The sequence below is a fragment of the Lynx canadensis genome, chromosome E3, assembly GCF_007474595.2.
Source record: "Lynx canadensis isolate LIC74 chromosome E3, mLynCan4.pri.v2, whole genome shotgun sequence".
Taxonomy (NCBI): Eukaryota; Metazoa; Chordata; class Mammalia; order Carnivora; family Felidae; genus Lynx; species Lynx canadensis.
Window position 1 is genome coordinate 15,368,182 of NC_044318.1, and position 21,161 is coordinate 15,389,342.

The 21,161-nt window shown below is 49.1% G+C and overlaps 1 protein-coding gene across 3 annotated transcripts in view; it reads left to right on the plus strand.

Annotated features, from left to right (window-relative positions):
- The first annotated feature begins 2,902 nt into the window (after positions 1-2,902).
- The window catches only part of VPS35L (VPS35 endosomal protein sorting factor like), a 117,435-nt gene continuing 99,176 nt past the window's right edge, over positions 2,903-21,161 (plus strand). The window contains exons 1-5 of one of the 3 annotated variants that reach the window (XM_030300189.1): positions 2,903-2,965; positions 13,548-13,647; positions 16,128-16,283; positions 18,106-18,228; positions 20,532-20,556. In XM_030300189.1, coding sequence (XP_030156049.1) covers positions 2,949-2,965; positions 13,548-13,647; positions 16,128-16,283; positions 18,106-18,228; positions 20,532-20,556 — 421 coding nt within the window. In that variant the 5' untranslated portion in view covers positions 2,903-2,948. The other 2 variants (XM_030300190.1, XM_030300192.1) reach the window with 2 other exon arrangements.

Below are 21,161 nucleotides of genomic sequence, written 5' to 3' on the forward strand. Positions count from 1 at the left end.
GCTTTTTAGGAGCCGGCCGCCTGAGCGGGGCCAAAGGGGAGGGGTGCTCAGCTTGCCGCGCCCATCAAAGCCGTCAGGTGCACGGCTTCAAGATCCGGCTCTTGGTCCTGCGCCCTCGTCCCAGCTGAGCGCAGCGCGTGCTCCTCGTTTTTACTCCCACAGAGGAGAGGATGCACCGCCCAGTCCGCAAGGCAGGGTGGAAAGAGCCCCTCCCTTTCCCTGTGGCCACCCTTGAACTCTGGTTCATTTCGTGCGCGGGGAGAGGTGGACGTGAGGGTATGACTGGGAATCCTTCTTACTCATTCTGAGCTGAAAACAAGGACCCGTTTGGGAGAGGAAGATCTTTTTTGCCAGGGGCCACCGGCCCATGAACAATCACCCCAATGAAAAGTAACAGTTACACGCAAGCAAATGGGAGGTGGATTGCTTTATCTCTGAGGAACCGGAGCGGGCGTAGGTAAATGTCATAAAAATCATTAAAAATAAGGGAGAATCACTGCACTGTACCCCTGAAACTAGTATCACGCTGTATGTTAACTGGAATTTACGTAAACATTTAAACCCAACCTAGAAACAAACCTGGGGCGTTGCTGAATACAGCGAACCAACTGGACTATGGGGTAGTGGAGTCCCATTCTCCATCAGCTCTGAGGGCAAAAATCGTGTCTAACCAAAATTATCCTGGACAATAAAATACTACCTTTTCACTTGTCTTCCTTTATTGGCCCAGTTTCCCTGTGACTCCCAATTCTTCAATTTCTTGAGGTGGTTTGCTTCTTGGCCCCCGTGGGTGCTAACAGCCCGCTCCGGAAGCGCGCGGTGCAGCGGTGCACCTGGCGCTGTGGGCGCTGCACCAGCCGGGCCGCCCCCGGCCCCGGGCCCCAGCGGGCGTGTTAACGCGAGCCCGCGCCGGTCCGCACGCGCAGGCGACGGCAGGTTACCCCGGAGAGAAAAGCTCTGAAGGCGCAACGGGCTCCTTTGCCTGCCTGCAAGCTCAGCTCCAGCCAGGGGCGTGCTGACCGCGTGCCAGGCATTTCAGAATCTCCCCACACCTGAGTCTTGAACTAGTTCTAGAATGAGTTCTAGACTAATTTCCCAGGTGAAGACACCAGGACCCGGGGTGCGAAACTCCATGTGCCGTCAGAGGGCCCGGAGTATATTATTCCGTTGTTTCCTGGGAAAGTGGTTTATGTGTTGTCAGACCAGGCTCTTGCAAAGAAAAGGGGGATGAGATGCCGCCTCGAGATTGAGCACGTCCTACCATCAGGTCGGTTAACCCGCAGTCACTCCCGCTAAGGGCACTTCCTGGCTTCAAGCAGTGCACCTGCAGTGGTTCCCGAACAGGTGGCCGTGGTAGTGACCTCAGGTTTGCGGTGAGGGGCACGTGAGATGCCCGCAGGGCGCCTGGCACAGCAGGCGTTCAGTATGCGGTAGTTGCTAGGAAATTATATATATATTATATATATAGTAACCCGAGTATGTATGTGTGTACATATATACGTATGTATACATATATATATATATATATGTATGCGTGTGTGTGTATACATAGTAACCCGAGAAAACACGACAACATAAGTTCTGGGGTTGAAACGGGTGTCCACCTTTACAGAAACGTACAGCTTTGTCAAGCTGGGTGAGAAGCTAGCCCCAACTTCCTCATGTGATTTTGCTCCAGATGAAGGCGGTCTATTCGGATCCAGGGCAACCCTTAGAGACGCGGGGAGGGAAAAGCGTCGGCATGGTTTACCCCAGCCAAACAGCGAATTAGCTGTAAAACCGCACGAACCCCACAGACCCTTTCCCCACACCCAGCCACGGCTAGCGTCTTCGCTCCGCCTGTCTCCGGATTCTTGCTAGCACCCAGAAGGCGAAGGTGGGTTAGGCAGCCTGCTGCCCCTTCTCAAACACGCTGTACATTAGTGTTGCAGACACGCCTCCGGGGGGGGGGGGGGGGGGGGCTGTGTCTGCCCTTTACAATCATGGCAACTGGCGGACGACACAGGCGCCTTGCCCCTCACAATCATGGCATCGCGCACGACGCAGGGGAAATGCGTTCGCCCCTTACTATCATGGCACCACAGTAGCCCACCAGGAAGGGCGCGTGCCCATCACAATCATGGCGCCATAGAGGCCCTCAGCGAAAGCACGCCCACCCCTCGTAATCATGGCGCCGCGGACAGCTCTCCGAAAGTATGTTCGCCCCTCATAATCATGGCGTCGCAGTGCAGCGGCAGTGTCTGCCCATTGCGACAACGGCGCTGGCAAACGACATAAGCATCGGTTTTTCGACACTGGCGCCCGCCCCCACAACTAAGTGCTGGCTGACGGCGTTATCTGGGCACCGAAGGCGGACGTTTGTCCTCACAACCATGGTGGCACAATTACGGCCTCTAGGATAGTGCCCCGGAAGTTTACCTGCCCTTCACAATCATGGCATCTGGGGAGGCGCTCTAGAAGTGTATGTACCCTCCGGAAGTGGTGGACGGGATGGGGGTGGGGAGACGTATGCCTGACTTTCACAATCATGGCGTCGCGGACCACTCAGCGGAAGTTTGCCTGCCCCTTAGGATCACGGTGCCCACAGCGTTGGCTCTTCGATGCTGGTTCCCGTCCCCATAACCGTTTTTGAGTGAGGGCATCTACCCTTCACAATCATGGCGTCACAGCACAACGGAAGTGCGTTTGCTACGCACGATCATGGCGCCGACGAAAGGCTAGCAGACGTGCGTTGCCCCTCATGATTTTGGCGCCGACGAACTGCTCAGCGGGTCCGTCCGCCCCTCACAATCATGGCGCTCCCAAGGCTCAGCTGCTGAGTATCTGCCCCTTTCAATCATGGTGGCCAGAGCGGAGCAGGGCGGAGCAGGGCGGAGCAGGGCGGGGCGGGGTCTGGGAGGGAAAAACGGGCTGGCGGTCCTGGTGCAACTGCTCATGTGACTGAGAAGATGGCCGTCTTTCCCTGGTAAGGAAGAAGTGGTGGTTGGTTTGGGAGAGGGACTGTATCTGCTGTCTCTGCGAGTGTGAGCTTGTGTGAGTCAACGGGAATTGCTCTCTTGGTGAGGTGCTGGTGGAGCCTCCCATTCCGTACCCGGTTTTTTTGACCGCAGAATCCCCGGCCGCTACCCTGGTCCACAAGAGGTCCCTGAGGCCCCACGGGTGGTTCCCTCCCGGCTACCCGTTCCTTGCACCTTTCACGCTCCCCTCTCCATTCACTCCTTAAAGAAAACTCAAGTTCCCCGGCTTTCTGTGTCCCAGGTTCTGGGGGCGCTGCGTGCAAAGAGTGGTGGACTCAGCTCGGTCTGGATGATAGGGGACACCTAGCTGTTTCCAGTGCTACTCGGCTCACCTGGACGACACTCGATTGCTTCTCTGTGAAATGGCTGCCCTTCGTCCCACTGTGTGCAGGGCTTCCCGCTGGGCACTGGGGATGCACAGTCTGCGGACGTACCCCTTGGCCTTAAGGAGTTAGTTTAGTGGAGCAGACACACCTAGTAGAAGGGTCATGAGATGTAATTTCACCTGGGGCTTGGGGAAGGCTTGAGAAAGGCAGACCCTTACATTGGGTTTCGGAGAGTGAATAGGAGCTCAGAACAGGCGGGGACAGCGTGTGCCCTGGCTGACCGGCCGGGCAGGGCTCTTGTGGTTGGAGTAGCTGGGAGTGGCTCGTGCTGAGGGTCCAGCCGTGCTGTGTGTGCGGGAAGAAGTCAACAAGCTGTGATGGTTCTAGTGGGTTTATTTGGGAAATAGATGGGAGCTCTACCCTGCATCTCAGAAAGGGAGAGGAGGGCTTTTTTTTTTTTTTTTTTTTTTAAATCGAAGCTGATTAACATACAGCGTAGTAATGGTTTCAGGAGTAGAATTTAGTGATAACAGCAAGTGCCCTCCTAATGCCCATCAGCCAGTTAGCTCACCACCCCCCCAACACCCCTCCAATAACCCTCAGTTTGTTCTGAGTTTGAGTCTTTTCTGGTTTGCCTCCCTCTCTGTTTTTATCTTATTTTTGCTTTCCTTCCCCTGTGTTCATCTTCCCCTATGTTTTGTTTCTTAAATTCCACATATGAGTGAAATCATAGGATATTTGTCTTTCTCTGACTTATTTTGATTGGCATAATACATTCTAGTTCCATCCATGTTGTTGCAAATGGCAAGATTGCATTCTTTTTGATCTTTGGGTAATAGTCCACACACACCCCACATATTCTTTATCCATTCATCAGTTGATGGACGTGTGGGCACTTTCCATGATTTGGCTCTTGTTGATAGAACTGCTATAAACATGGGGGTGCATGTGCTCCTTCGAATCAGCATTTTTGTATCCTTTGGATAAATGTCTAGTAGTGCAATTGCTGGGTCGTAGGGTAGCTCTATTTTTAATTAAAAAATTTTTTCTTTTAACGTTTATTTGTTATTGAGAGATGGAGATAGACCATGAGCATGGGAGGGACAGAGAGAGGGGGAGACACAGAATCCAAGCAGGCTTCTGTCTCCCAGCTGTCAGCACAGAGCCCGATGCGGGACTCGAACTCACAAACCGCAAGATACGACCTGATCCGAAGTCGGACACTTAACCGACTGAGCCACCCAGCTGCCCCTCTATTTTTAATTTTTTGAAGAACCTCCACACTGTTTTCCAGAGTGGTTGCACCAGTTTGCATTCCCACCAACTGTGCAAAAGTGTTCCCCTTTCTCTGCATCCTCGCCTACGTCCATTGTCTCCTGAGTTGTTCATTTTAGCCATTCTGACAGGTGTGAGGTGGTAGGGAAATCACTTTCTGATCTTTCTTTCCAAATGTGGTTTCCCGTGAATGAGTAAGTGAGCAAATGAAAGAATATACAGCTCTAGACTCTTGAAATACTGACAGTTAAGCAGCTTCCTTCCAAAGGAAGGAATCCTCAAAAGCCATTTTTCCTCAAAATCCATTTTTTAATCCTCAGAACCCATTTTTCAGATGAGGTCATGGAGGCAGACAGGTGAAGCAGTTAGTCTTTTTTTTAATGTTGGTTTATTTTTGAGAGAGAGCGAGCGCGCTCGTGAGCAGGGGAGGGCCAGAGTGGGGGGAGGGCAGAGCGAGAGGGAGACATAGAATCTGAAGCAGGCTCCGGGCTCTGAACTGTCAGCACAGAGCGTGACGCAGGGCTGAACCCACGAACCGTGAGATTATGACCTGAGCTGAAGTCGGACACTTAACCCACTGAGCCAGCCAGGCACCCCTTTCCAAAGTCTCGATACACTAAATCTGGATTGAATGCCACTGAGTTTCCTTGGATCTAGTGATTCGAAGCACCTTTTAGGGAATCATTAAAGTTTAAACACCAAGAACAATGAAAGACATCTGGCTTCAATTAACTTGTCTGGAATTTTCTGATCAGAAAACGCGGGGAGATGTCTTTTAATCTCTGCTTCCCAGAACATTTTTACCTGTGACAGTTTTACTTTAAATCACAAACAGAGGTGCCATACGCCTTTTAACTTGTAGGGTTTCCAAAGTTCCTAAGCTGACTGTGCTCTCGACATTCCTGTGGCAGCCCGTGTTCACCCTAAAGTCTCCCAAGACTTGTTGTTCTTCAAATTAAAAGAACTGCGTTTTAACCCTGGTCGTGCCTGGCATGGGGTTTGGCAGAAAGGAGGGGCAGTAGTAGTCTGTGGGATGAGTGAGGAAACAGAGAAGGTCTACAGAGGAGAAATGTGTTCCTGTCGCTAAATTTGACATTTACAGAGACGTGTGTGTGCGCACGCCAGGCACGGTGTTAAGTATTGAATGTGCAGCATCCCATTTAATCCTCAAAACCCATTTTTCAGATGAGGTCATGGAGGCAGACAGGTGAAGCAGTTAGTTTCCTTAAAGTGGTACAGCCTTCGAGGAGCAGTGAGGTGTGGAGTCCAGAGGCTGTGATCCTAACCGTTCCCAGCAGCTGGACCTCCCACCCATGCCCTGGGCTGCGGGGTCTGGGTTGCAGGGCTCCCCAAACCCCACTGCGTGGTTGTGGGTCTCCCCAGAATGCCTCTTTGCATCCACATGTTTTGATATCTCTGATAGATTGTGTCCTGGGCTAACAAGTGATGTCCAGCAGTCCCCCCTCAGATCACCTTTTCTGTCTAATCCCTGTGACAATGGCGCCCTTAAAACTACCAGCCTTTGGGGCACCTGAACGGCTCAGTCGGTAAGCATCTGACTTCAGCTCAGGTCATGATCTCGCAGTTCGTGAGTTCGAGCCCCACATCGGGCTCTGTGCTGACAGCTCAGAGTCTGGAGCCTGCTTCAGATTCTGTGTCTCCCTCTCTCTTTGCTCCTCCCCCACTCACACTCTGTCTCTCAAAAATAAATAAACATTAAAAAAAATTAAAAAAACGAAACAAAACTACCAGCCTTTGAGTCAGGCATTTCTACTTCACTTCAAGACCTTTTTATGAGGGGGTAGGTAGGGAAGAGGGGTATGTCGTGATTGTGGGAGAAGAAACTATGTGGCCAGACTATATATCATGAGCTGCTTAAAAATCACTTGAGAATGAAAATAGCCAACAAAAAGCATTTGGTGGATTTCGGTATTTCCAGTATAAGGAGATTAACTTGATAACTGGTAATGCAATTTCTATGCATCCATGTTATCAGATGTAAATAACTTAAAAATAGGGAGTTGTCAACCTTTAACGTGGGTATAAATCACCCGAGGGAATTTGCTAATGTGCAGACCCTGATCTGTGGTATTTCCACAGTTCCCTGGTGATGCCCTTGCACAGTGATCTGTGAGCCACACTTTGAGTAGCCAGCGGCCAGGCCAGGAGTGGAGGTGGGAAATGTTGGCCTTTTTTTCTGTGGCAGCTGCCAAGGATGCACACGAGCCTTTGGAAGCTGGGATGATGGGGGATTTTTACCAGCTGCTGTGTTCTGGGGGGAAAAAAAAGCAAGGTAGGGATTTCTAGAAAATGCCCGCTGGGGGGCGCTGTTGGCATTAGCAGAGACCCGGGCATTGACAACCAAGCTTTTTAGCATCTCAAACATTGGGTAAACCGCTGAGCCTGACCGGGAATTTGAGGGAATAATGGAAGAAGCGATAGAAAGATCAAAATATAGCTGTTTGATGTGGAATTTCTTTTTTTTTTTTTTAATTTTTTTTTCAACGTTTTTATTTATTTTTGGGACAGAGAGAGACAGAGCATGAACGGGGGTGGGGCAGAGAGAGAGGGAGACACAGAATCGGAAACAGGCTCCAGGCTCCGAGCCATCAGCCCAGAGCCTGACGCGGGGCTCGAACTCATGGACCGCGAGATCGTGACCTGGCTGAAGTCGGACGCTTAACCGACTGCGCCACCCAGGCGCCCCTGATGTGGAATTTCGAAAGGGTTAAATGTTTCCTTTTTTTTTTTTTACATTTCTCCAGAAACAGTATTTATTTTTTTTTTCCCCATGGAATTCCTTCCCTTCAAACTTGTAAACAAACAAACAAACAAAAAACAAAAAACTATTTCGGGGTGCCTGGGTGGCTCAGTAGGATAGGTGTCTGACCCTTGGCTTATGCTCAGGCCATGATCTTGTGGTTATGGGATCGAACCCCATGTTGGGCTCAGCACTGAACGTGGAGCTTGCTTGGGATTGTCTCTCTCTCTGCCCCTCCTCCCTCATCCAAATAAAGAAATAAATTATTTCAAAGCTTGGTTCTTTAAAAGAAAAGACAAAGGTAGACAATTGCTTAAGGTTCTTAAGATGACCCATGGATGGTCTCCAGAGCTCCTTCCTGCATGAGAGTCAGGCTGCCTTGATTTTTGTGTTCCTGTCACGTGCTGCTGTCCCCTCAACTCTAAGCCTCAGCTTCTCTGAAAAATGGGCGTAATGATAGCATCTTAGCATTAGGCAGTTGGTTAAACAAGGAAGTGCAGGGAAAGGGCTTGGCCTGGGTCCTGCTGTACAGCAAGTCCATTGTAAACGAGAACTATTATTTGATTCTGTGTATCCAGTCACCCTGTTCTTGGGATACAGTCTTGCTCAGCTGTGGATTGATTTGTTAATGATTATTACAGGGATGAAAAACATTTGCAACTGAATTTCAGGTCCAGTTACATTTCTACTCGTTCCACTAAATTAACCTTTCAGAGTTCTATTGATAAAGTTAAGAATGATCTGAAGAGAGAAAAAGCGTAATTTGATTTTTAAACTCCGTTATGGCCACTGATAACTGTTATTCCAGTTTCCTTATTCTTGGGTGGGGGTCTTTGTTTATTTTATAAATCAGGGATTGGCTGGCAGCATATTAAAGGGAGTCGGGAGGTACTTGGGGGGAACTGAGTTGGTTAAGCGTCTAACTCTTTATTTCAGCTCAGGTCATGATCTCACAGATTGTGAGTTCAAGCCCTGCATCAGGCTCTGCACTGACAGGGTGGAGCCTGTTTGGGATTCTCTCTCTCCCTCTCTCCTCCTCCCCTGCTCATGCTCAGTTGCTCTCTGTCTCTCAAAAAAAAAACAACAACAAAAAACCTTAAAAAAAATTAAAGGGAGTCAGGAAGAATATTTCATATTTTTGGAAGGGGAGGACTGGGTATGCTTGGTAAATGTGACCCAGAGAGACCAGGCAATATATTGTGATAGGGATTTTCCTTTCCAAAAAATAAAGAGTAGTGGGGTGCCTGGGTGGCTCATTCGGTTGAGCATTCAACTCTTGATTTCAGCTCAGGTCATGATCCCAGGGTTGTGGGATCGAGCCCCATTTTGGGTTCCATGCTGAATGTCAAGCCTGCTTGAGATTCTCTGCCCCCTCCCCCACCAAAAGAGGTTAAAGCAGTAGTTCTTTAAAAAAATAAATAAAACATAAAAAGTAGAGATGAATTTGTATTGTTGACTGGCCTTCCTCCTTTCGTGCTCACAAAGCCACATTTATTTAGAAAGGGATAGAAGTCAAATGACCTGGGATCTCTGTTCTCTCATACTGAGTAGGTTTCTGGGTGGGTGGGCTCACCCATAAGGCTGACTGCAGGGTGTAGTTGGATTTGGGGTTCCTTAAGTGCTAGTGAAGGCACACAGCTGTGAGTGGGGCAGAGGGTGAATTCAGGGGACTCTCAGGCCGATGAACAAAGGGGACCGGCTTTACGCTCTTTGAGACCTAATTCTCCACGGGGTTTTTAAGGCTTTTTTTAATATTTATTTTTGAGAGAGAGAGAGTGCGCACACGTGAGTGGGGGAGAGGCAGAGAGAGAGAGAGAGGGAGACAGAATGGGAAGCAGGCTCCAGGCTCCAAGCTGTCAGCACAGAGCCTGATGTGGGACTCAAACTCACGAACCCCGAGATCATGACCTGGGCCGAAGTTGGACACTCAACTGACTGAGCCACCCAGGCGCCCCAATTCTCCATGTTTTTAAATTGTTTCCCTTTTGATGAGCCGAGCCAGCTTTCAGTCATTTCTCTCTGGTCGGTTTTTACTGTAAGTAATCGGAGAACGGCCAAGCTGCTCCCTGCAACACTTAAACGTCCTCCTGCAAATACCCCGTTCCGTCGCATACAAGTTCTGCCGTCCACAGGAAACCAGGGCGTGAGCACAGTCCCGGACGCCGGGTCCTGACCGGGATCGCCTCTCCGTGTCCAGTAGCACAGTCCCCGTTTCCGTCTGCAGCGTCGCTGGTCTGGCCTAGGCCGTCTGTTCCACCAGCTTCTGTTCGCAACCCCTGGCGTCTTCTCCAGGAGGGCTGAGGCTTTCTCTGCAGCTCTGCTGTGCGCTCTCCGAGCCCTCACCGTCATCGCCCCTGACCGTCCACTCGGGGCGGTGGCTTTTCTCGCCGGTCTTGGAAAACTCTTCCAGCCTGTGCCCGTTACGGTTCCAGACTCGCTTCCTCGTTTTTAGGTATTTGTTAAGGCAGCAACCCCACTTCTCAGTCCGAGGCTTAGTCCGTTCGAACTGCTGCTGTAAAAAAAAAAAAAAAAAAAAGAAAAAAAAAAACACAGATGTGGCAACTTACAATAAAAAATATTTGTTTCTCCTGGAGGCTGGACGTCTGGCCAGCCCGGTGAGGCGAGGCGCCTCCTGCTTTTCACCCAGTGCCTGCACTGCGTGTCTTCACGGGGCGGGGGCTCTCTGGGGTCCCGGTTATCATGAGGCTCCTCCCTTGAGACCTCATCACCTCCCAAAGGCGAGGTTAGGATTTCAGTCAGTGAATTTGGGGGGTTGGGGGGGGGTGGGGACAAACATTCATACCATAGTGCCTCTTCTGTGCTGATTGACCTGAGTTTTAATTCTACCTCTGTTTTATTTTATTTATTTTTTTATTTTAGAGAGCAGGGGAGAGGGGCAGAGGGAGAGAGAGAGAGAATCTGAAGCAGGCTCAGCGTGGGGCTTGACTCGGGGCTCAATCCCACAACCCAGGGATCATGACCTGAGCGGAAGTCAAGAGTTAGACGCAGACACTTAACCCCCTGGGCCACCCAGGTGCCCCCTACACATATTTTAAATACTATAAGTTACTGTTTTTTGTGGTCACTAATCTCTTTTTATCCACACCTTTACCTTTTTTTTTTTACTCTTCGATATGTATGCATAGCCTATACATATGTACATACATGTATACCCAGTGTGTATGCACATATATACTATGTATATAGTTTTTTGTTTTCAGCTGGGATCATTTTGTTTCTCTGTGTAGCTTTTTTTATTTTTTATTTTTTTATTTTTATTTTTTTTACTACTTTCAGAATCACACTACAATTAAATGTGCTTCTATTTATTTTTTATTTTTTATTTTTTTCAATATATGAAGTTTATTGTCAAATTGGTTTCCATACTACACCCAGTGCTCATCCCAAAAGGTGCCCTCCTCAATACCCACCACCCACCCTCCCCGCCCTCCCACCCCCATCAACCCTCAGTTTGTTCTCAGTTTTTAAGAGTCTCATGCTTTGGCTCTCTTCCACTCTAACCTCTTTTTTTCCTTCCCCTCCCCCATGGGTTTCTGTTAAGTTTCTCAGGATCCACATAAGAGTGAAAACATATGGTATCTGTCTTTCTCTGTATGGCTTATTTCACTTAGCATCACACTCTCCAGTTCCATCCATGTTGCTACAAGGGGCCATATTTCATTCTTTCTCATTTTCACGTAGTACTCCATTGTGTATATAAACCACAATTTTTTTACCCATTCATCAGTTGATGGACATTTAGGCTCTTTCCATAATTTGGCTATTGTTGAGAGTGCTGCTATGAACATTGGGGTACAAGTGCCCCTATGCATCAGTACTCCTGTATCCCTTGGGTCATTTCCTAGCAGTGCTATTGCTGGGTCACAAGGTAGGTCCATTTTTAATTTTTTGAGGAACCTCCACACTGTTTTCCAGAGTGGCTGCACCAATTTGCATTCCCACCAACAGTGCAAGAGGGTTCCCGTTTCTCCACATCCTCTCTAGCATCTATAGTCTCCTGATTTGTTCATTTTGGCCACTCTGACTGGCGTGAGGTGATATCTGAGTGTGGTTTGATTTGTATTTCCCTGATGAGGAGCGACGTTGAGCATCTTTTCATGTGCCTGTTGGCCATCTGGATGTCTTCTTTAGAGAAGTGTCTATTTATGTTTTCTGCCCATTTTTTCGGGTGTGGAGTTTGGTGAGCTCTTTATAGGTTTTGGATACTAGCCTTTTGTCCAATATGTCATTTGCAGATATCTTTTCCCATTCCATTGTTGCCTTTTAGTTTTGTTGGTTGTTTCCTTTGCTGTGCAGAAGCTTTTTATCTTCATAAGGTCCCAGTAGTTCATTTTTGCTTTTAATTCTCTTGCCTTTGGGGATGTGTCAATAAAAAATCGCTATGGCTGAGGTCACAGAGGTCTTTTCCTGCTTTCTCCTCTAGGGTTGTGATGGTTTCCTGTCTCACATTCAGGTCCTTTATCCATTTTGAGTTTATTTTTGTGAATGGTGTGAGAAAGTGGTCTAGTTTCATTCTTCTGCATGTTGCTGTCCAGTTCTCCCAGCACCATTTGTTAAAGAGACTGTCTTTTTTCCATTGGATGTTCTTTCCTGCTTTGTCAAAGATGAGTTGGCCATACATTTGTGGGTCTAGTTCTGGGGTTTCTATTCTATTCCATTGGTCTATGTGTCTGTTTTTGTGCCAATACCGTGCTGTCTTGATGATGACAGCTTTGTAGTAGAGGCTAAAGTCTGGGATTGTGATGCCTCCTGCTTTGGTCTTCTTCTTCAAAATTACTTTGGCTATTCAGGGCCTTTTGTGGTTCCATAGGAATTTTAGGACTGCTTGTTCTAGTTTCGAGAAGAATGCTGGTGCAATTTTGATTGGGATTGCATTGAATGTGTAGATAGCTTTGGGTAGTATTGACATTTTCACAATATTTATTCTTCCAATCCGTGTAGCTTTTTTTTAAAGTGTAGTTCTGTACATGCTGTTGTTGGTTTTTCTTTAACAGGAAACTCTTTCCTTCATGACTGAAGGACCGTTTCACTAGGTGCAGGGTTTTTGTCTGGCAGTTAATTTCTTTGGTACTTCACCGGTACGATCCCTTTGTCTGTTGGCTCTCCTCTCTGCTGAGACAGTAATATAATCGTCACCCTTTGAAAATAAGGTGTCTTTATTAGTTCTAAGAAATCCTCTATTTTTTAGCCATTTTACTATGAAGGCCCTAAGTATGGTTTTTGTTTCTTTTTTGTGTGGGTCCTGCTTGGGGCATGCGTGTTTCTTGAATCTATAGCTTGAAGTCTTTAGTTTGGAAAAATTCTATTTTGGTTTAAAAAATTTTTTTTCTTTTTTCTTTTTTAAAGTTTATTTACTTAGAGAGAGAGAAGGCGTGTGTACAAGCAAGGGAGGGTCGGGAGGGGGGGTAGAGAGAGAGAATCCCAAGCAGGCTCCACACTGTTAGCTCAGGGCCTGACGCGGTGCTCGAACCCACAAACTGAGAGATCATGACCTGAGCCAAAACCAGGTGTCAGAAGCTCAACCGACTGAGCCCCCCAGGCACCCCTAGTTTGGAAGAATCCCTTCAAATACTGGTGCTGCCCATTCCTCTTCCCGTTTTTCCCTGCCTGTTCTGAGACCTTCCCTTCCGCCCCGAGGCCTTTCACACTGCTCTTCTTCCCATGTGTTTTCCTCTCGTGCCTCAGTGTGGATACTTTGTCCTCTTGTCTATCTCGTGATCCCTTCACAAGACCCGTGAAATCGGGTGCTCTTTGTCTACTTCCCGCTCAGCTACTTTCTCTGGCTCCACAGCGTTCGAGAACTTGGTGGGGAGAGCAGGGCCGGCTTTCTCCCTCCCCCTGCACGCCCCTCTCTTCAGCTCCTCCTTGGGCGCTGGCTGTCAGGGGGAGAACAGTGTGTGGGGGAGAGTTGACCTCACTTCATCCAGTGCCCTTGGTTCTGGCGTCTGGCCTCACGGGTCCCAGATCCCTGGGTGGCATTGTGCACCTTCAAACTGAGTGTTAAAATTCTCTGCAGCGTTTCTTGGGCTCGGTAGAAATACTGTTGCGCCGTGAGCCGCTGTAGCCCTGAGAAGGTCTGAGCAGATGATTTGAATGTGTTCTGTATCCCCTTCAACTGATGGTGGCGGTCTGGGATTTGTCCGCCAGGCACTCCCGGGGGAGGAACTACAAGGCAGAGTTTGCGTCCTGCCGGCTGGAGGCTGTGCCACTGGAGTTTGGGGACTATCACCCGCTGAAGCCCATAACCGTAAGTTTTTTTTTTTTTTTTAATTTTTTTTTTTCTTTTTTTTTTCAACGGTTTTTTAATTTATTTTTGGGACAGAGAGAGACAGAGCATGAACGGGGGAGGGGCAGAGAGAGAGGGAGACACAGAATCGGAAACAGGCTCCAGGCTCTGAGCCATCAGCCCAGAGCCTGATGCGGGGCTCGAACTCACGGACCGCGAGATCGTGACCTGGCTGAAGTCGGACGCTTAACCGACCGCGCCACCCAGGCGCCCCAATAACCGTAAGTTTTGTCACGAGGCCCTCTCTAACCTCTCTAACCTCTCACTCCTCAAAATGACAAGCCGGGTTCCTGGGTCTTTCCCACTTGCCGGCCGGAGCTGCTTTTGCACATTTCTATCGGCCACTTTGTTCCCAGGCCCTGGTTTTCGTGACGTTGACCTCACCCACCGTCATGTTCGTTGTGCCCTTTCTCACATTTGCAAGGTTGTCACGAGCGGGTGATGCCTTTGCTCCTGATGTGGGCGTATAAATGAAACCCCTTCTTAAGTTTGCCTGTCCTGAAGATGCTGTTCTGAATGGCGTCTTCATCTGTGTGAGTTATTTAAAAAGCAAAGTGAAAAGCAGGCCAGTGATATAGATGGTCCCTCTCTTCTGGGTTAGCACTATTTCACCAGCAGATAATAGAAGCTGTGTGGCTCTCATCACGGGTGGGGGTGAGGGTGACAGACACATACCTTAGAATGCCCAGAGGCCATTGCATAAAGCAGGAGGTCACAGCTGGAGTGTCTGCCCTCCCCCTCCCCCCCAGGCCCTGTGGGCTTGTAGAGTCACAACTGAGACACCAGTGGGTCGTTTCCAATCTGAGAACTCACTCCCGTGGACACAGACCAGCCACGTCAGCTCCAGGCTTCCATCCTGCAGCTTTCGTGACACGAGAGCAGGGAGTTTCTCTTTTCTGGTTCTGTGTCCCTCCCTGACCCAGGCTGGTGCCCCGGGGAAGGGAATGTGCTGACTGACTGGGTTGGGGTAGAACCCCTCCACCCCAACCAGGCCTGTAGGAGCCGAGAGTCGGGGAGGGCCGCTTTCCCAAAGAAAACAACTGCCAAGCCTGGGAGAAGGGGGGACAGATGCCAGGCAGACAAAATGACAATTGTGTACCAATAGGAGGCCCTTTGCCAGATCATCCGGGGTTGGTGTCAGACCCTACAGGTTTAGGGCAAGCTCTTCAAAAAGGCAGTCCTTGCTTCAGACACCCACTGCAGATTTGGGGGACCCCAGGCCACCCGCTGATCAACTGTCTGCAAATCCAGACCTCCCCTCAGGCTTGATAATATATATGCTAGGAGAGCTCAGACAACTCAGAAGCCCTGTGTTTACAGTTTTATATGAAGGATACAAATGAGCAGCCAAATGAGAGACAGCTGGGTGAGGCCCGGGAACGTCCTGAAGACAGAGCTCTCTGCCCTCTGCCTATGGAACAGTGTATCACCTCCCGGCACATGGTGCAGCCACCAGCCAGGAAGCTCCACTGAGCTTTGGTGTGTCCACACTTTGTGTTGGGGTTTCATTACACAGCGTGATGCAGTGATTCCTTGGCCACATGACTGGACCTCATCTCCAGCCTCCCTCCCCTAAGGTCAGGCTGATACCCCCTGACTGTGCTCACAGGAGTGGTCTTTCTCATGACCAGCCCCCATGCTGGTCTTGTTACCATCAAGTCATGTGTGACTGAGGGGCGTGTGAATGACAGACACTCCAAGGGCCGGACCCTCCTTTCCCAGAACCAGGACAAAGGCTGGTCAAGTTCTCTTTTATCCAGCCCTTTCTTTCATTCTGTCACATCCCGTCCTCTCTGAAGACGGGTTTTCTCTGCCTTCAGAGAAAGGATATGCCCAGAGTGTCCATTACTTCCCTCAGCCCCTGGGTTTTCAGAGCTTCCTTGTTTAAGGAGGAGAGTGGAGCCCAGCCAGCCCTTCTGGATTTTGTGCTGCAATTTCAGCAGAAACACTGGTTGGATCCTCTTGGCTCAGGGGTTCACCCCTGATCTGGTCATCTGAAGTCAGAAAGTGTTGGGGGCCAGTGGAACAAAAACATGGCTTCACACCCTGACACCCCACCTGTCCCTCAGTGCTCAGCAGGATGTGGCATTCGAAGTTCTTCGAAAAGGAAGGAGATCGTGTTAAGTCGCAGCTTCCGATGCAGTAGATCCAAGGTGGAGCTCCAGAGTCCGTGTTTTTTGACGAGCTCCATGTGATGTGGCTGCTGCTTGTCTGGGGACCTGCTTTGTGTAAGAGGACCCTACCAGGGTGCAGTTCGATCCCACCTTCTAATCCCTTCCTCCATAGCTGGGATTCCGAGTCCTCTCGGTTTGTCACAAAATGTAAGTGTCCCTGCCACAAAGCAATGGTCACTTCAACTAAGGGAATGAGGGAAAACACATTGAGTGTTGGGGGAAGGTCATAGGAGATTCCCGCTTTACCTGCTCGGGTTTTCCCCACAGGTCACAGAGTCCAAGACCAAGAAAGTGAGCCGGAAAGGCAGCACTTCCTCCACGTCCTCCTCGTCTTCCAGCTCCGTGGTGGACCCACTGAGCAGCGTGCTGGATGGGACAGACCCCCTCTCCATGTTCGCGGCCACGGCTGACCCTGCAGCCCCGGTAACACTCCCTGCTTGTGGTCAGTCCTGTGGGGGCAGGGCTGGCGGCTTTTCTTTTTGTTTAAAAAAAAAAAAAAAATTCTTTTTTTTTTTTTTAACATCTATTCATTTTGAGAGACAGAGCACAAGTGGGGGTGGGGCAGAGAGAGAGGGAGACACAGAATCTGAAGCAGGCTCCAGGCTCCGAGCTGTCACCACAGAGCTGGATGCGGGGCTTGAACTCAAGAGCTGTGAGATCATGACCTGAGCCGAAGTCGGTTGCTTAACTGACTGAGCCTCCCAGGGTGCCCCCACCTTTCTGTTTCCAAATGGCACAGATCCCACATTGTCGTTGCGACAGTTTTCAGGATCCAGACACCCACAGGGTCCCCCCTTACGGAGCCCTCTTCTCCCCACCCCCCAACCCCCTTTGTGAGAGGCTAGTGCAGATCCTAGAAGCTTCTTCTTTTCTTTATTAAAGCATTTTAAAATTCATTCTTGATTTTAATTTCACCCTTTATTCTTTTTTTTTTTTTTCATTTATTTTTATGTAATTCTGTAAGCAAACCGCTGATTTCTCACGTAGAAGAGTTAAACGCTGGGCTAGGCAATGTGTGTTTAAGGTTGTGATGGCTACTCCCAAATCATTCTCCAAAAAGGCTTCACCATTTATACCACCCCCAGCAGAACTTCAGAGTGTCTGTTGTCCTGCCTCCTTGCCAGCTGGGACATTACCAGTCATTGTAACTTGGCCATTTTGGTGGTTGAAAGATGATCGTTTGCCTTTCCTTGATTCTCAGTGAGCCTGAGTGTCTTTTGATCTGTTTATTGGCCCTTTGGGGTGAATTGGCCTGAAAACATGTTATCTAGTAAACCTTTAGACCTATTTTATTCTGCACTGGGGGACTGTCTGCCTTTGCTTCTACTTCCTTTTCTTTAGCTTTTCTTTAAGTTTATCCATTTATTTTGAGGGAGAGAAGGAGAGAGAGAGGGAGATAGAATGCGAGGCTGGCTCTGCACCGTAAACGCAGAGCCTGATGTGGGACCTGAACCCAGAACTCTGGAGTCATGACCTGAGCCAAAACCAAGAGTCAGACGCTTAACCAACGGAGCCAGCCGGGCGCCCCTTTTCTTTAGCTTTATGAGATAAAAGTGACAGAGGAAATTGTGAGACTTTTAGAGTGTCAACATAATGACCTGGTATTTGTATGCACCTGTGAAACCATTCCCCCCTCGAGTTAGTACACCCATCACCTCACGTATTTACATTTTTTTAATTTGATGAGAACATTTAAGTTCTGCTTTCCTAGCACATAATCAATTTTACCCTGCCATGTTATCAACTATTGCGTTTGCTTGTAGTTTTTGTTTGTTTTTATTTTGAGAGGGAGAGAGCGAGCAGGAGAGGGTCAGAGAGAGAAGGAGAGACAGAATCCCAAGCAGGCTCTGCACTGTCAGCACAGAGCCTGATGTGGGGGCTCAAACTCACGAACCAGGAGATCATGACCTGAACTGAGATGAAGAGTCAGACCTTAACTGAGCCACCCAGGCGCCCCTATACTTTGTGGTTTTCAAAAAATTTTTTTAGCATTTTATTTATTTTTGAGAGAGAGAAAGAGAGAGAGTGAGGAAGAGGCATAGAGAGAGAGGGAGACAGAATCTGAAGCAGCTCCAGGCTCTGAGCTGTCAGTACAGAGCCCAACGCGGGGCTCAGACTCTCGAACCATGAGATCATGACCTGAGCTGAAGTCAGACGCTTAACTGAGCCCCCCTGGTGTCCCTATACTTTCTTTTTAAAGATGAAAAGGATACTGCTGCTGAGAGCTTGTCTTGCCTTTCCATAGGACAGCTCTAGAAAGAGACGAGACCGAGATGAGAACTCCATCGTAGGATCAGACTTTGAGCCCTGGGCCAGCAAACGAGGAGAAATCCTTGCCCGGTACACGACCACAGAGAAGCTGTCTATCGTGAGTACCAGCGCACTCTTCTCCCAGGGCCTGCTTCCCATCTGGTAGGGATTTGTTTTTGTTAGGATTCTGCCCCCAGGTGCCTGTACAGGATCTCCCCACCCCCCACGCCAAACAATTCTCGGACACCGGCTGGGTGTCCTGCAGCTCAACTCAGTTCTGACACCCAGATCCCTGGAGCTCATGTCCATTCCTGCAAGTCAGGCGCCTAGTCCCTCAACCTTCTCTCCCACTTCACATGTCCGCTGTGAGTCCATGTTGTCACCTGTGCTTCTGACCGTCTGGCTGTGCGTCAGACTCCCATGACCCCCTCCTTGGGTTCGGTGAATTTGCTAAGTGGCTCACAGAACTCAGGAAATCCGTTTACTCACAAGATTACAAGGATATTAAAGGCTGCAAATCAACATCCACTTGAAGAGAGACAGAGAGCGAGGTTCTAAACAGAAGACCTTCTGTCCCCTTGGAGTTTGGGGTCCTGCTGGATGGCATGGACATTCTGTCTCACCAGTCAGGAAGCTCTCTGAACCCAGTCCTTTTAGGTTCTTAGGGAGGCCTTAATAAATAGACGTGATTGATTCAATCTTCCTCCCCCCCCTCCCCTCCCTGGAGGTCAGGAGTGGCACTGAAGGTTCCAGCCCTGCAATCAAATGTTTGTTTCCCCTGGAAACCAGTCCCCATCCTTAGGTGTGTCCAGAAGTCACTTGATTAACTTAACAAAGTCTCCTTGACCACTCTGAGGGCTTAAGACATTCCAAGGGTAGTAGGAGCTTCTGGGCCAGGAACAGGATCAAGACGCAATATATATTTCTTATAAATCACAATATCACAGCTAATGTTGCCCAACTCCTGGGCTCTGTGAGTTTGGCTCATTATGTCCACGTTAGTTGGGAGCAAATGTGCCGGTTGGTTTCTCAAAAAAATGTGTTAAGAATCCAGGATCTGGCACCATTCAGAGAAAGAATCGGAGCCCATCTCTGGGGAGGTTTGAGTTGGGAAGTGAGGAGACTGACGCCCCAAAGAAGGTTTACTTCTTCCTGTGGCTCCAGTTTTCTTCCATGGCCTCAAGTTCACCAGGTGGCCTCTGGACCAAGTCGTTGGCTTGTGCCTGGGGATGTGAGGGAGATGAGGCCGACGATGTGTGGGGGTAGGTTGCTCACGTGATGAAAGGCTCTGAGCTGAGCCGGCCAGGGAGAACAGGGCAATGCCTGGGTTACTGAGGACGAGAGCTGGGAGCTTCTGACCAAAGCCCTCACTGATGACATGATGACGTATGCCACAGTGACGTTCCTCTCTTGGCCCTGAAAGGAAGTCGAGAGGTGGGTAGTTCAGGCTGGCGTGGCGGCTCCAGAGTCATCAGGGGTCTGGCTCTTCCTGTCCTGCTGCCCTGCTGTGTTCAGGGTCACCTCACGTCCAAGTTGTTGGAGGAGGAAAAGGGGAAGTAGGATGCACCCTTGCTCATATGAGGACCCTTCCCAGTGTCCCATCCACACACCCAGCTGCATTTGTCCTCCCAGTGTCGCCACCCACACACCTGCATTTGTCTTGAAGGTCGTCATGGGCCATATGCAGATGGAGGGGATGCTGGGAAATGCGACAAATGTGCCCATCAGAAATCGGGGCTGTGAGTACGGAGGAAGGGGTGAACTCGGGGGGCAACCAGGAAGGCTCTGTGACGACGCCTCTCCTCCCCACTTCCTCTCAGGGTTTGCGCTAGGTGAGCAGTGTGCAGGCAGAGTTGCTGGACCGATAGTTTGGTTCTGATTTTCTGAATGCACGGAGTTAATTTAGAGCAGTGATTTTGCAGCCAGGAGTAATTTTACCCCCCAGCGGACACATGGCAATGTCTGGAGGCAGTGTTGGTTGTTGCACTGTGGAGGCATTGCTGGCAATCTAGTGGGTAGAGAGCAGGCGCTGCTAACACCCTCCATGTACAGGACCGCCCCCACGCAACCGGGTTTCCCTGCGCGTAACGTCAGTAGTGCCCAGATTGTGAAGCCCTGACGTAGAGTAAGCTAACTGCTACCTCCTGACGCCGTTGTCCTCAAAATTTTGCTCTTTGTTGGCTCACTTTGAGTGTCCTGAGCTGAGTGGAAATTTGACTCTTCGGTAGTTTTTGGTGAGCTGTGTTTTCCTCCTTAGATGAAATAATTGTTTTGCATTTGGATAAGTAAGTAGCTTTGCTGGAAAATAACAGATCATGTGGCCTTAGTGTAACTTGAATATTTATCTTACAAGTTTTTTTTTGTCATAGGAACGGTATTAAGTTTTAAAAAATACTAACAAATTGTTACTTGCCTCTGCAGAATCTGTTTATGGGATCTGAAAAAGGTGAGTTTGGGTTGTTGTTACTCTTGATGGGGAATTGGCTCATTACCTTTAGTATAAAAAAGTTTGCAGTATCCAGACTGGTGTTTAATTCCATTAAAGCTGTTACTTCCTAGATTGTGTACAGACTTAGCAGAACTGAAATACATACTCATGTGATGAATGGGGGGAAAAAGACAAAAGTTATTAAAAGTACAACATGAGCTCACTGTTTGAATTTAGGCAGAGCAGTAGCATCTGCTCCCCGTCCCCTCCTCAGCAGCTGTAGAATGGTTAAAATTCTCCTTTTTAGAGATCCTTTACTTTGCTTTAAGTCTTTATCCCTTGTGAGAAGGCAGACACGCTAGGGATGTGAGCCACAGTCTTACCGGCCACGGGTCCCTGGACACGGCAACACGGCAGTGCTGTTTCTTCAGCCTGGATACACGGTCAGAAGCTCTGACCAGCGTGCCTCAGACTAGCTGTGCAACCTTTATAGACATAAAGACCATGGGGCCCTGTTCCACTTGTTGAATGTATCTTGAGGAATGGGACCCAGGAATTGGTGTTTTTTTTGTTTTGTTTTGTTTTGAGGCTCCTAGGCGATTCTGAGGCAATGGACACAGCTC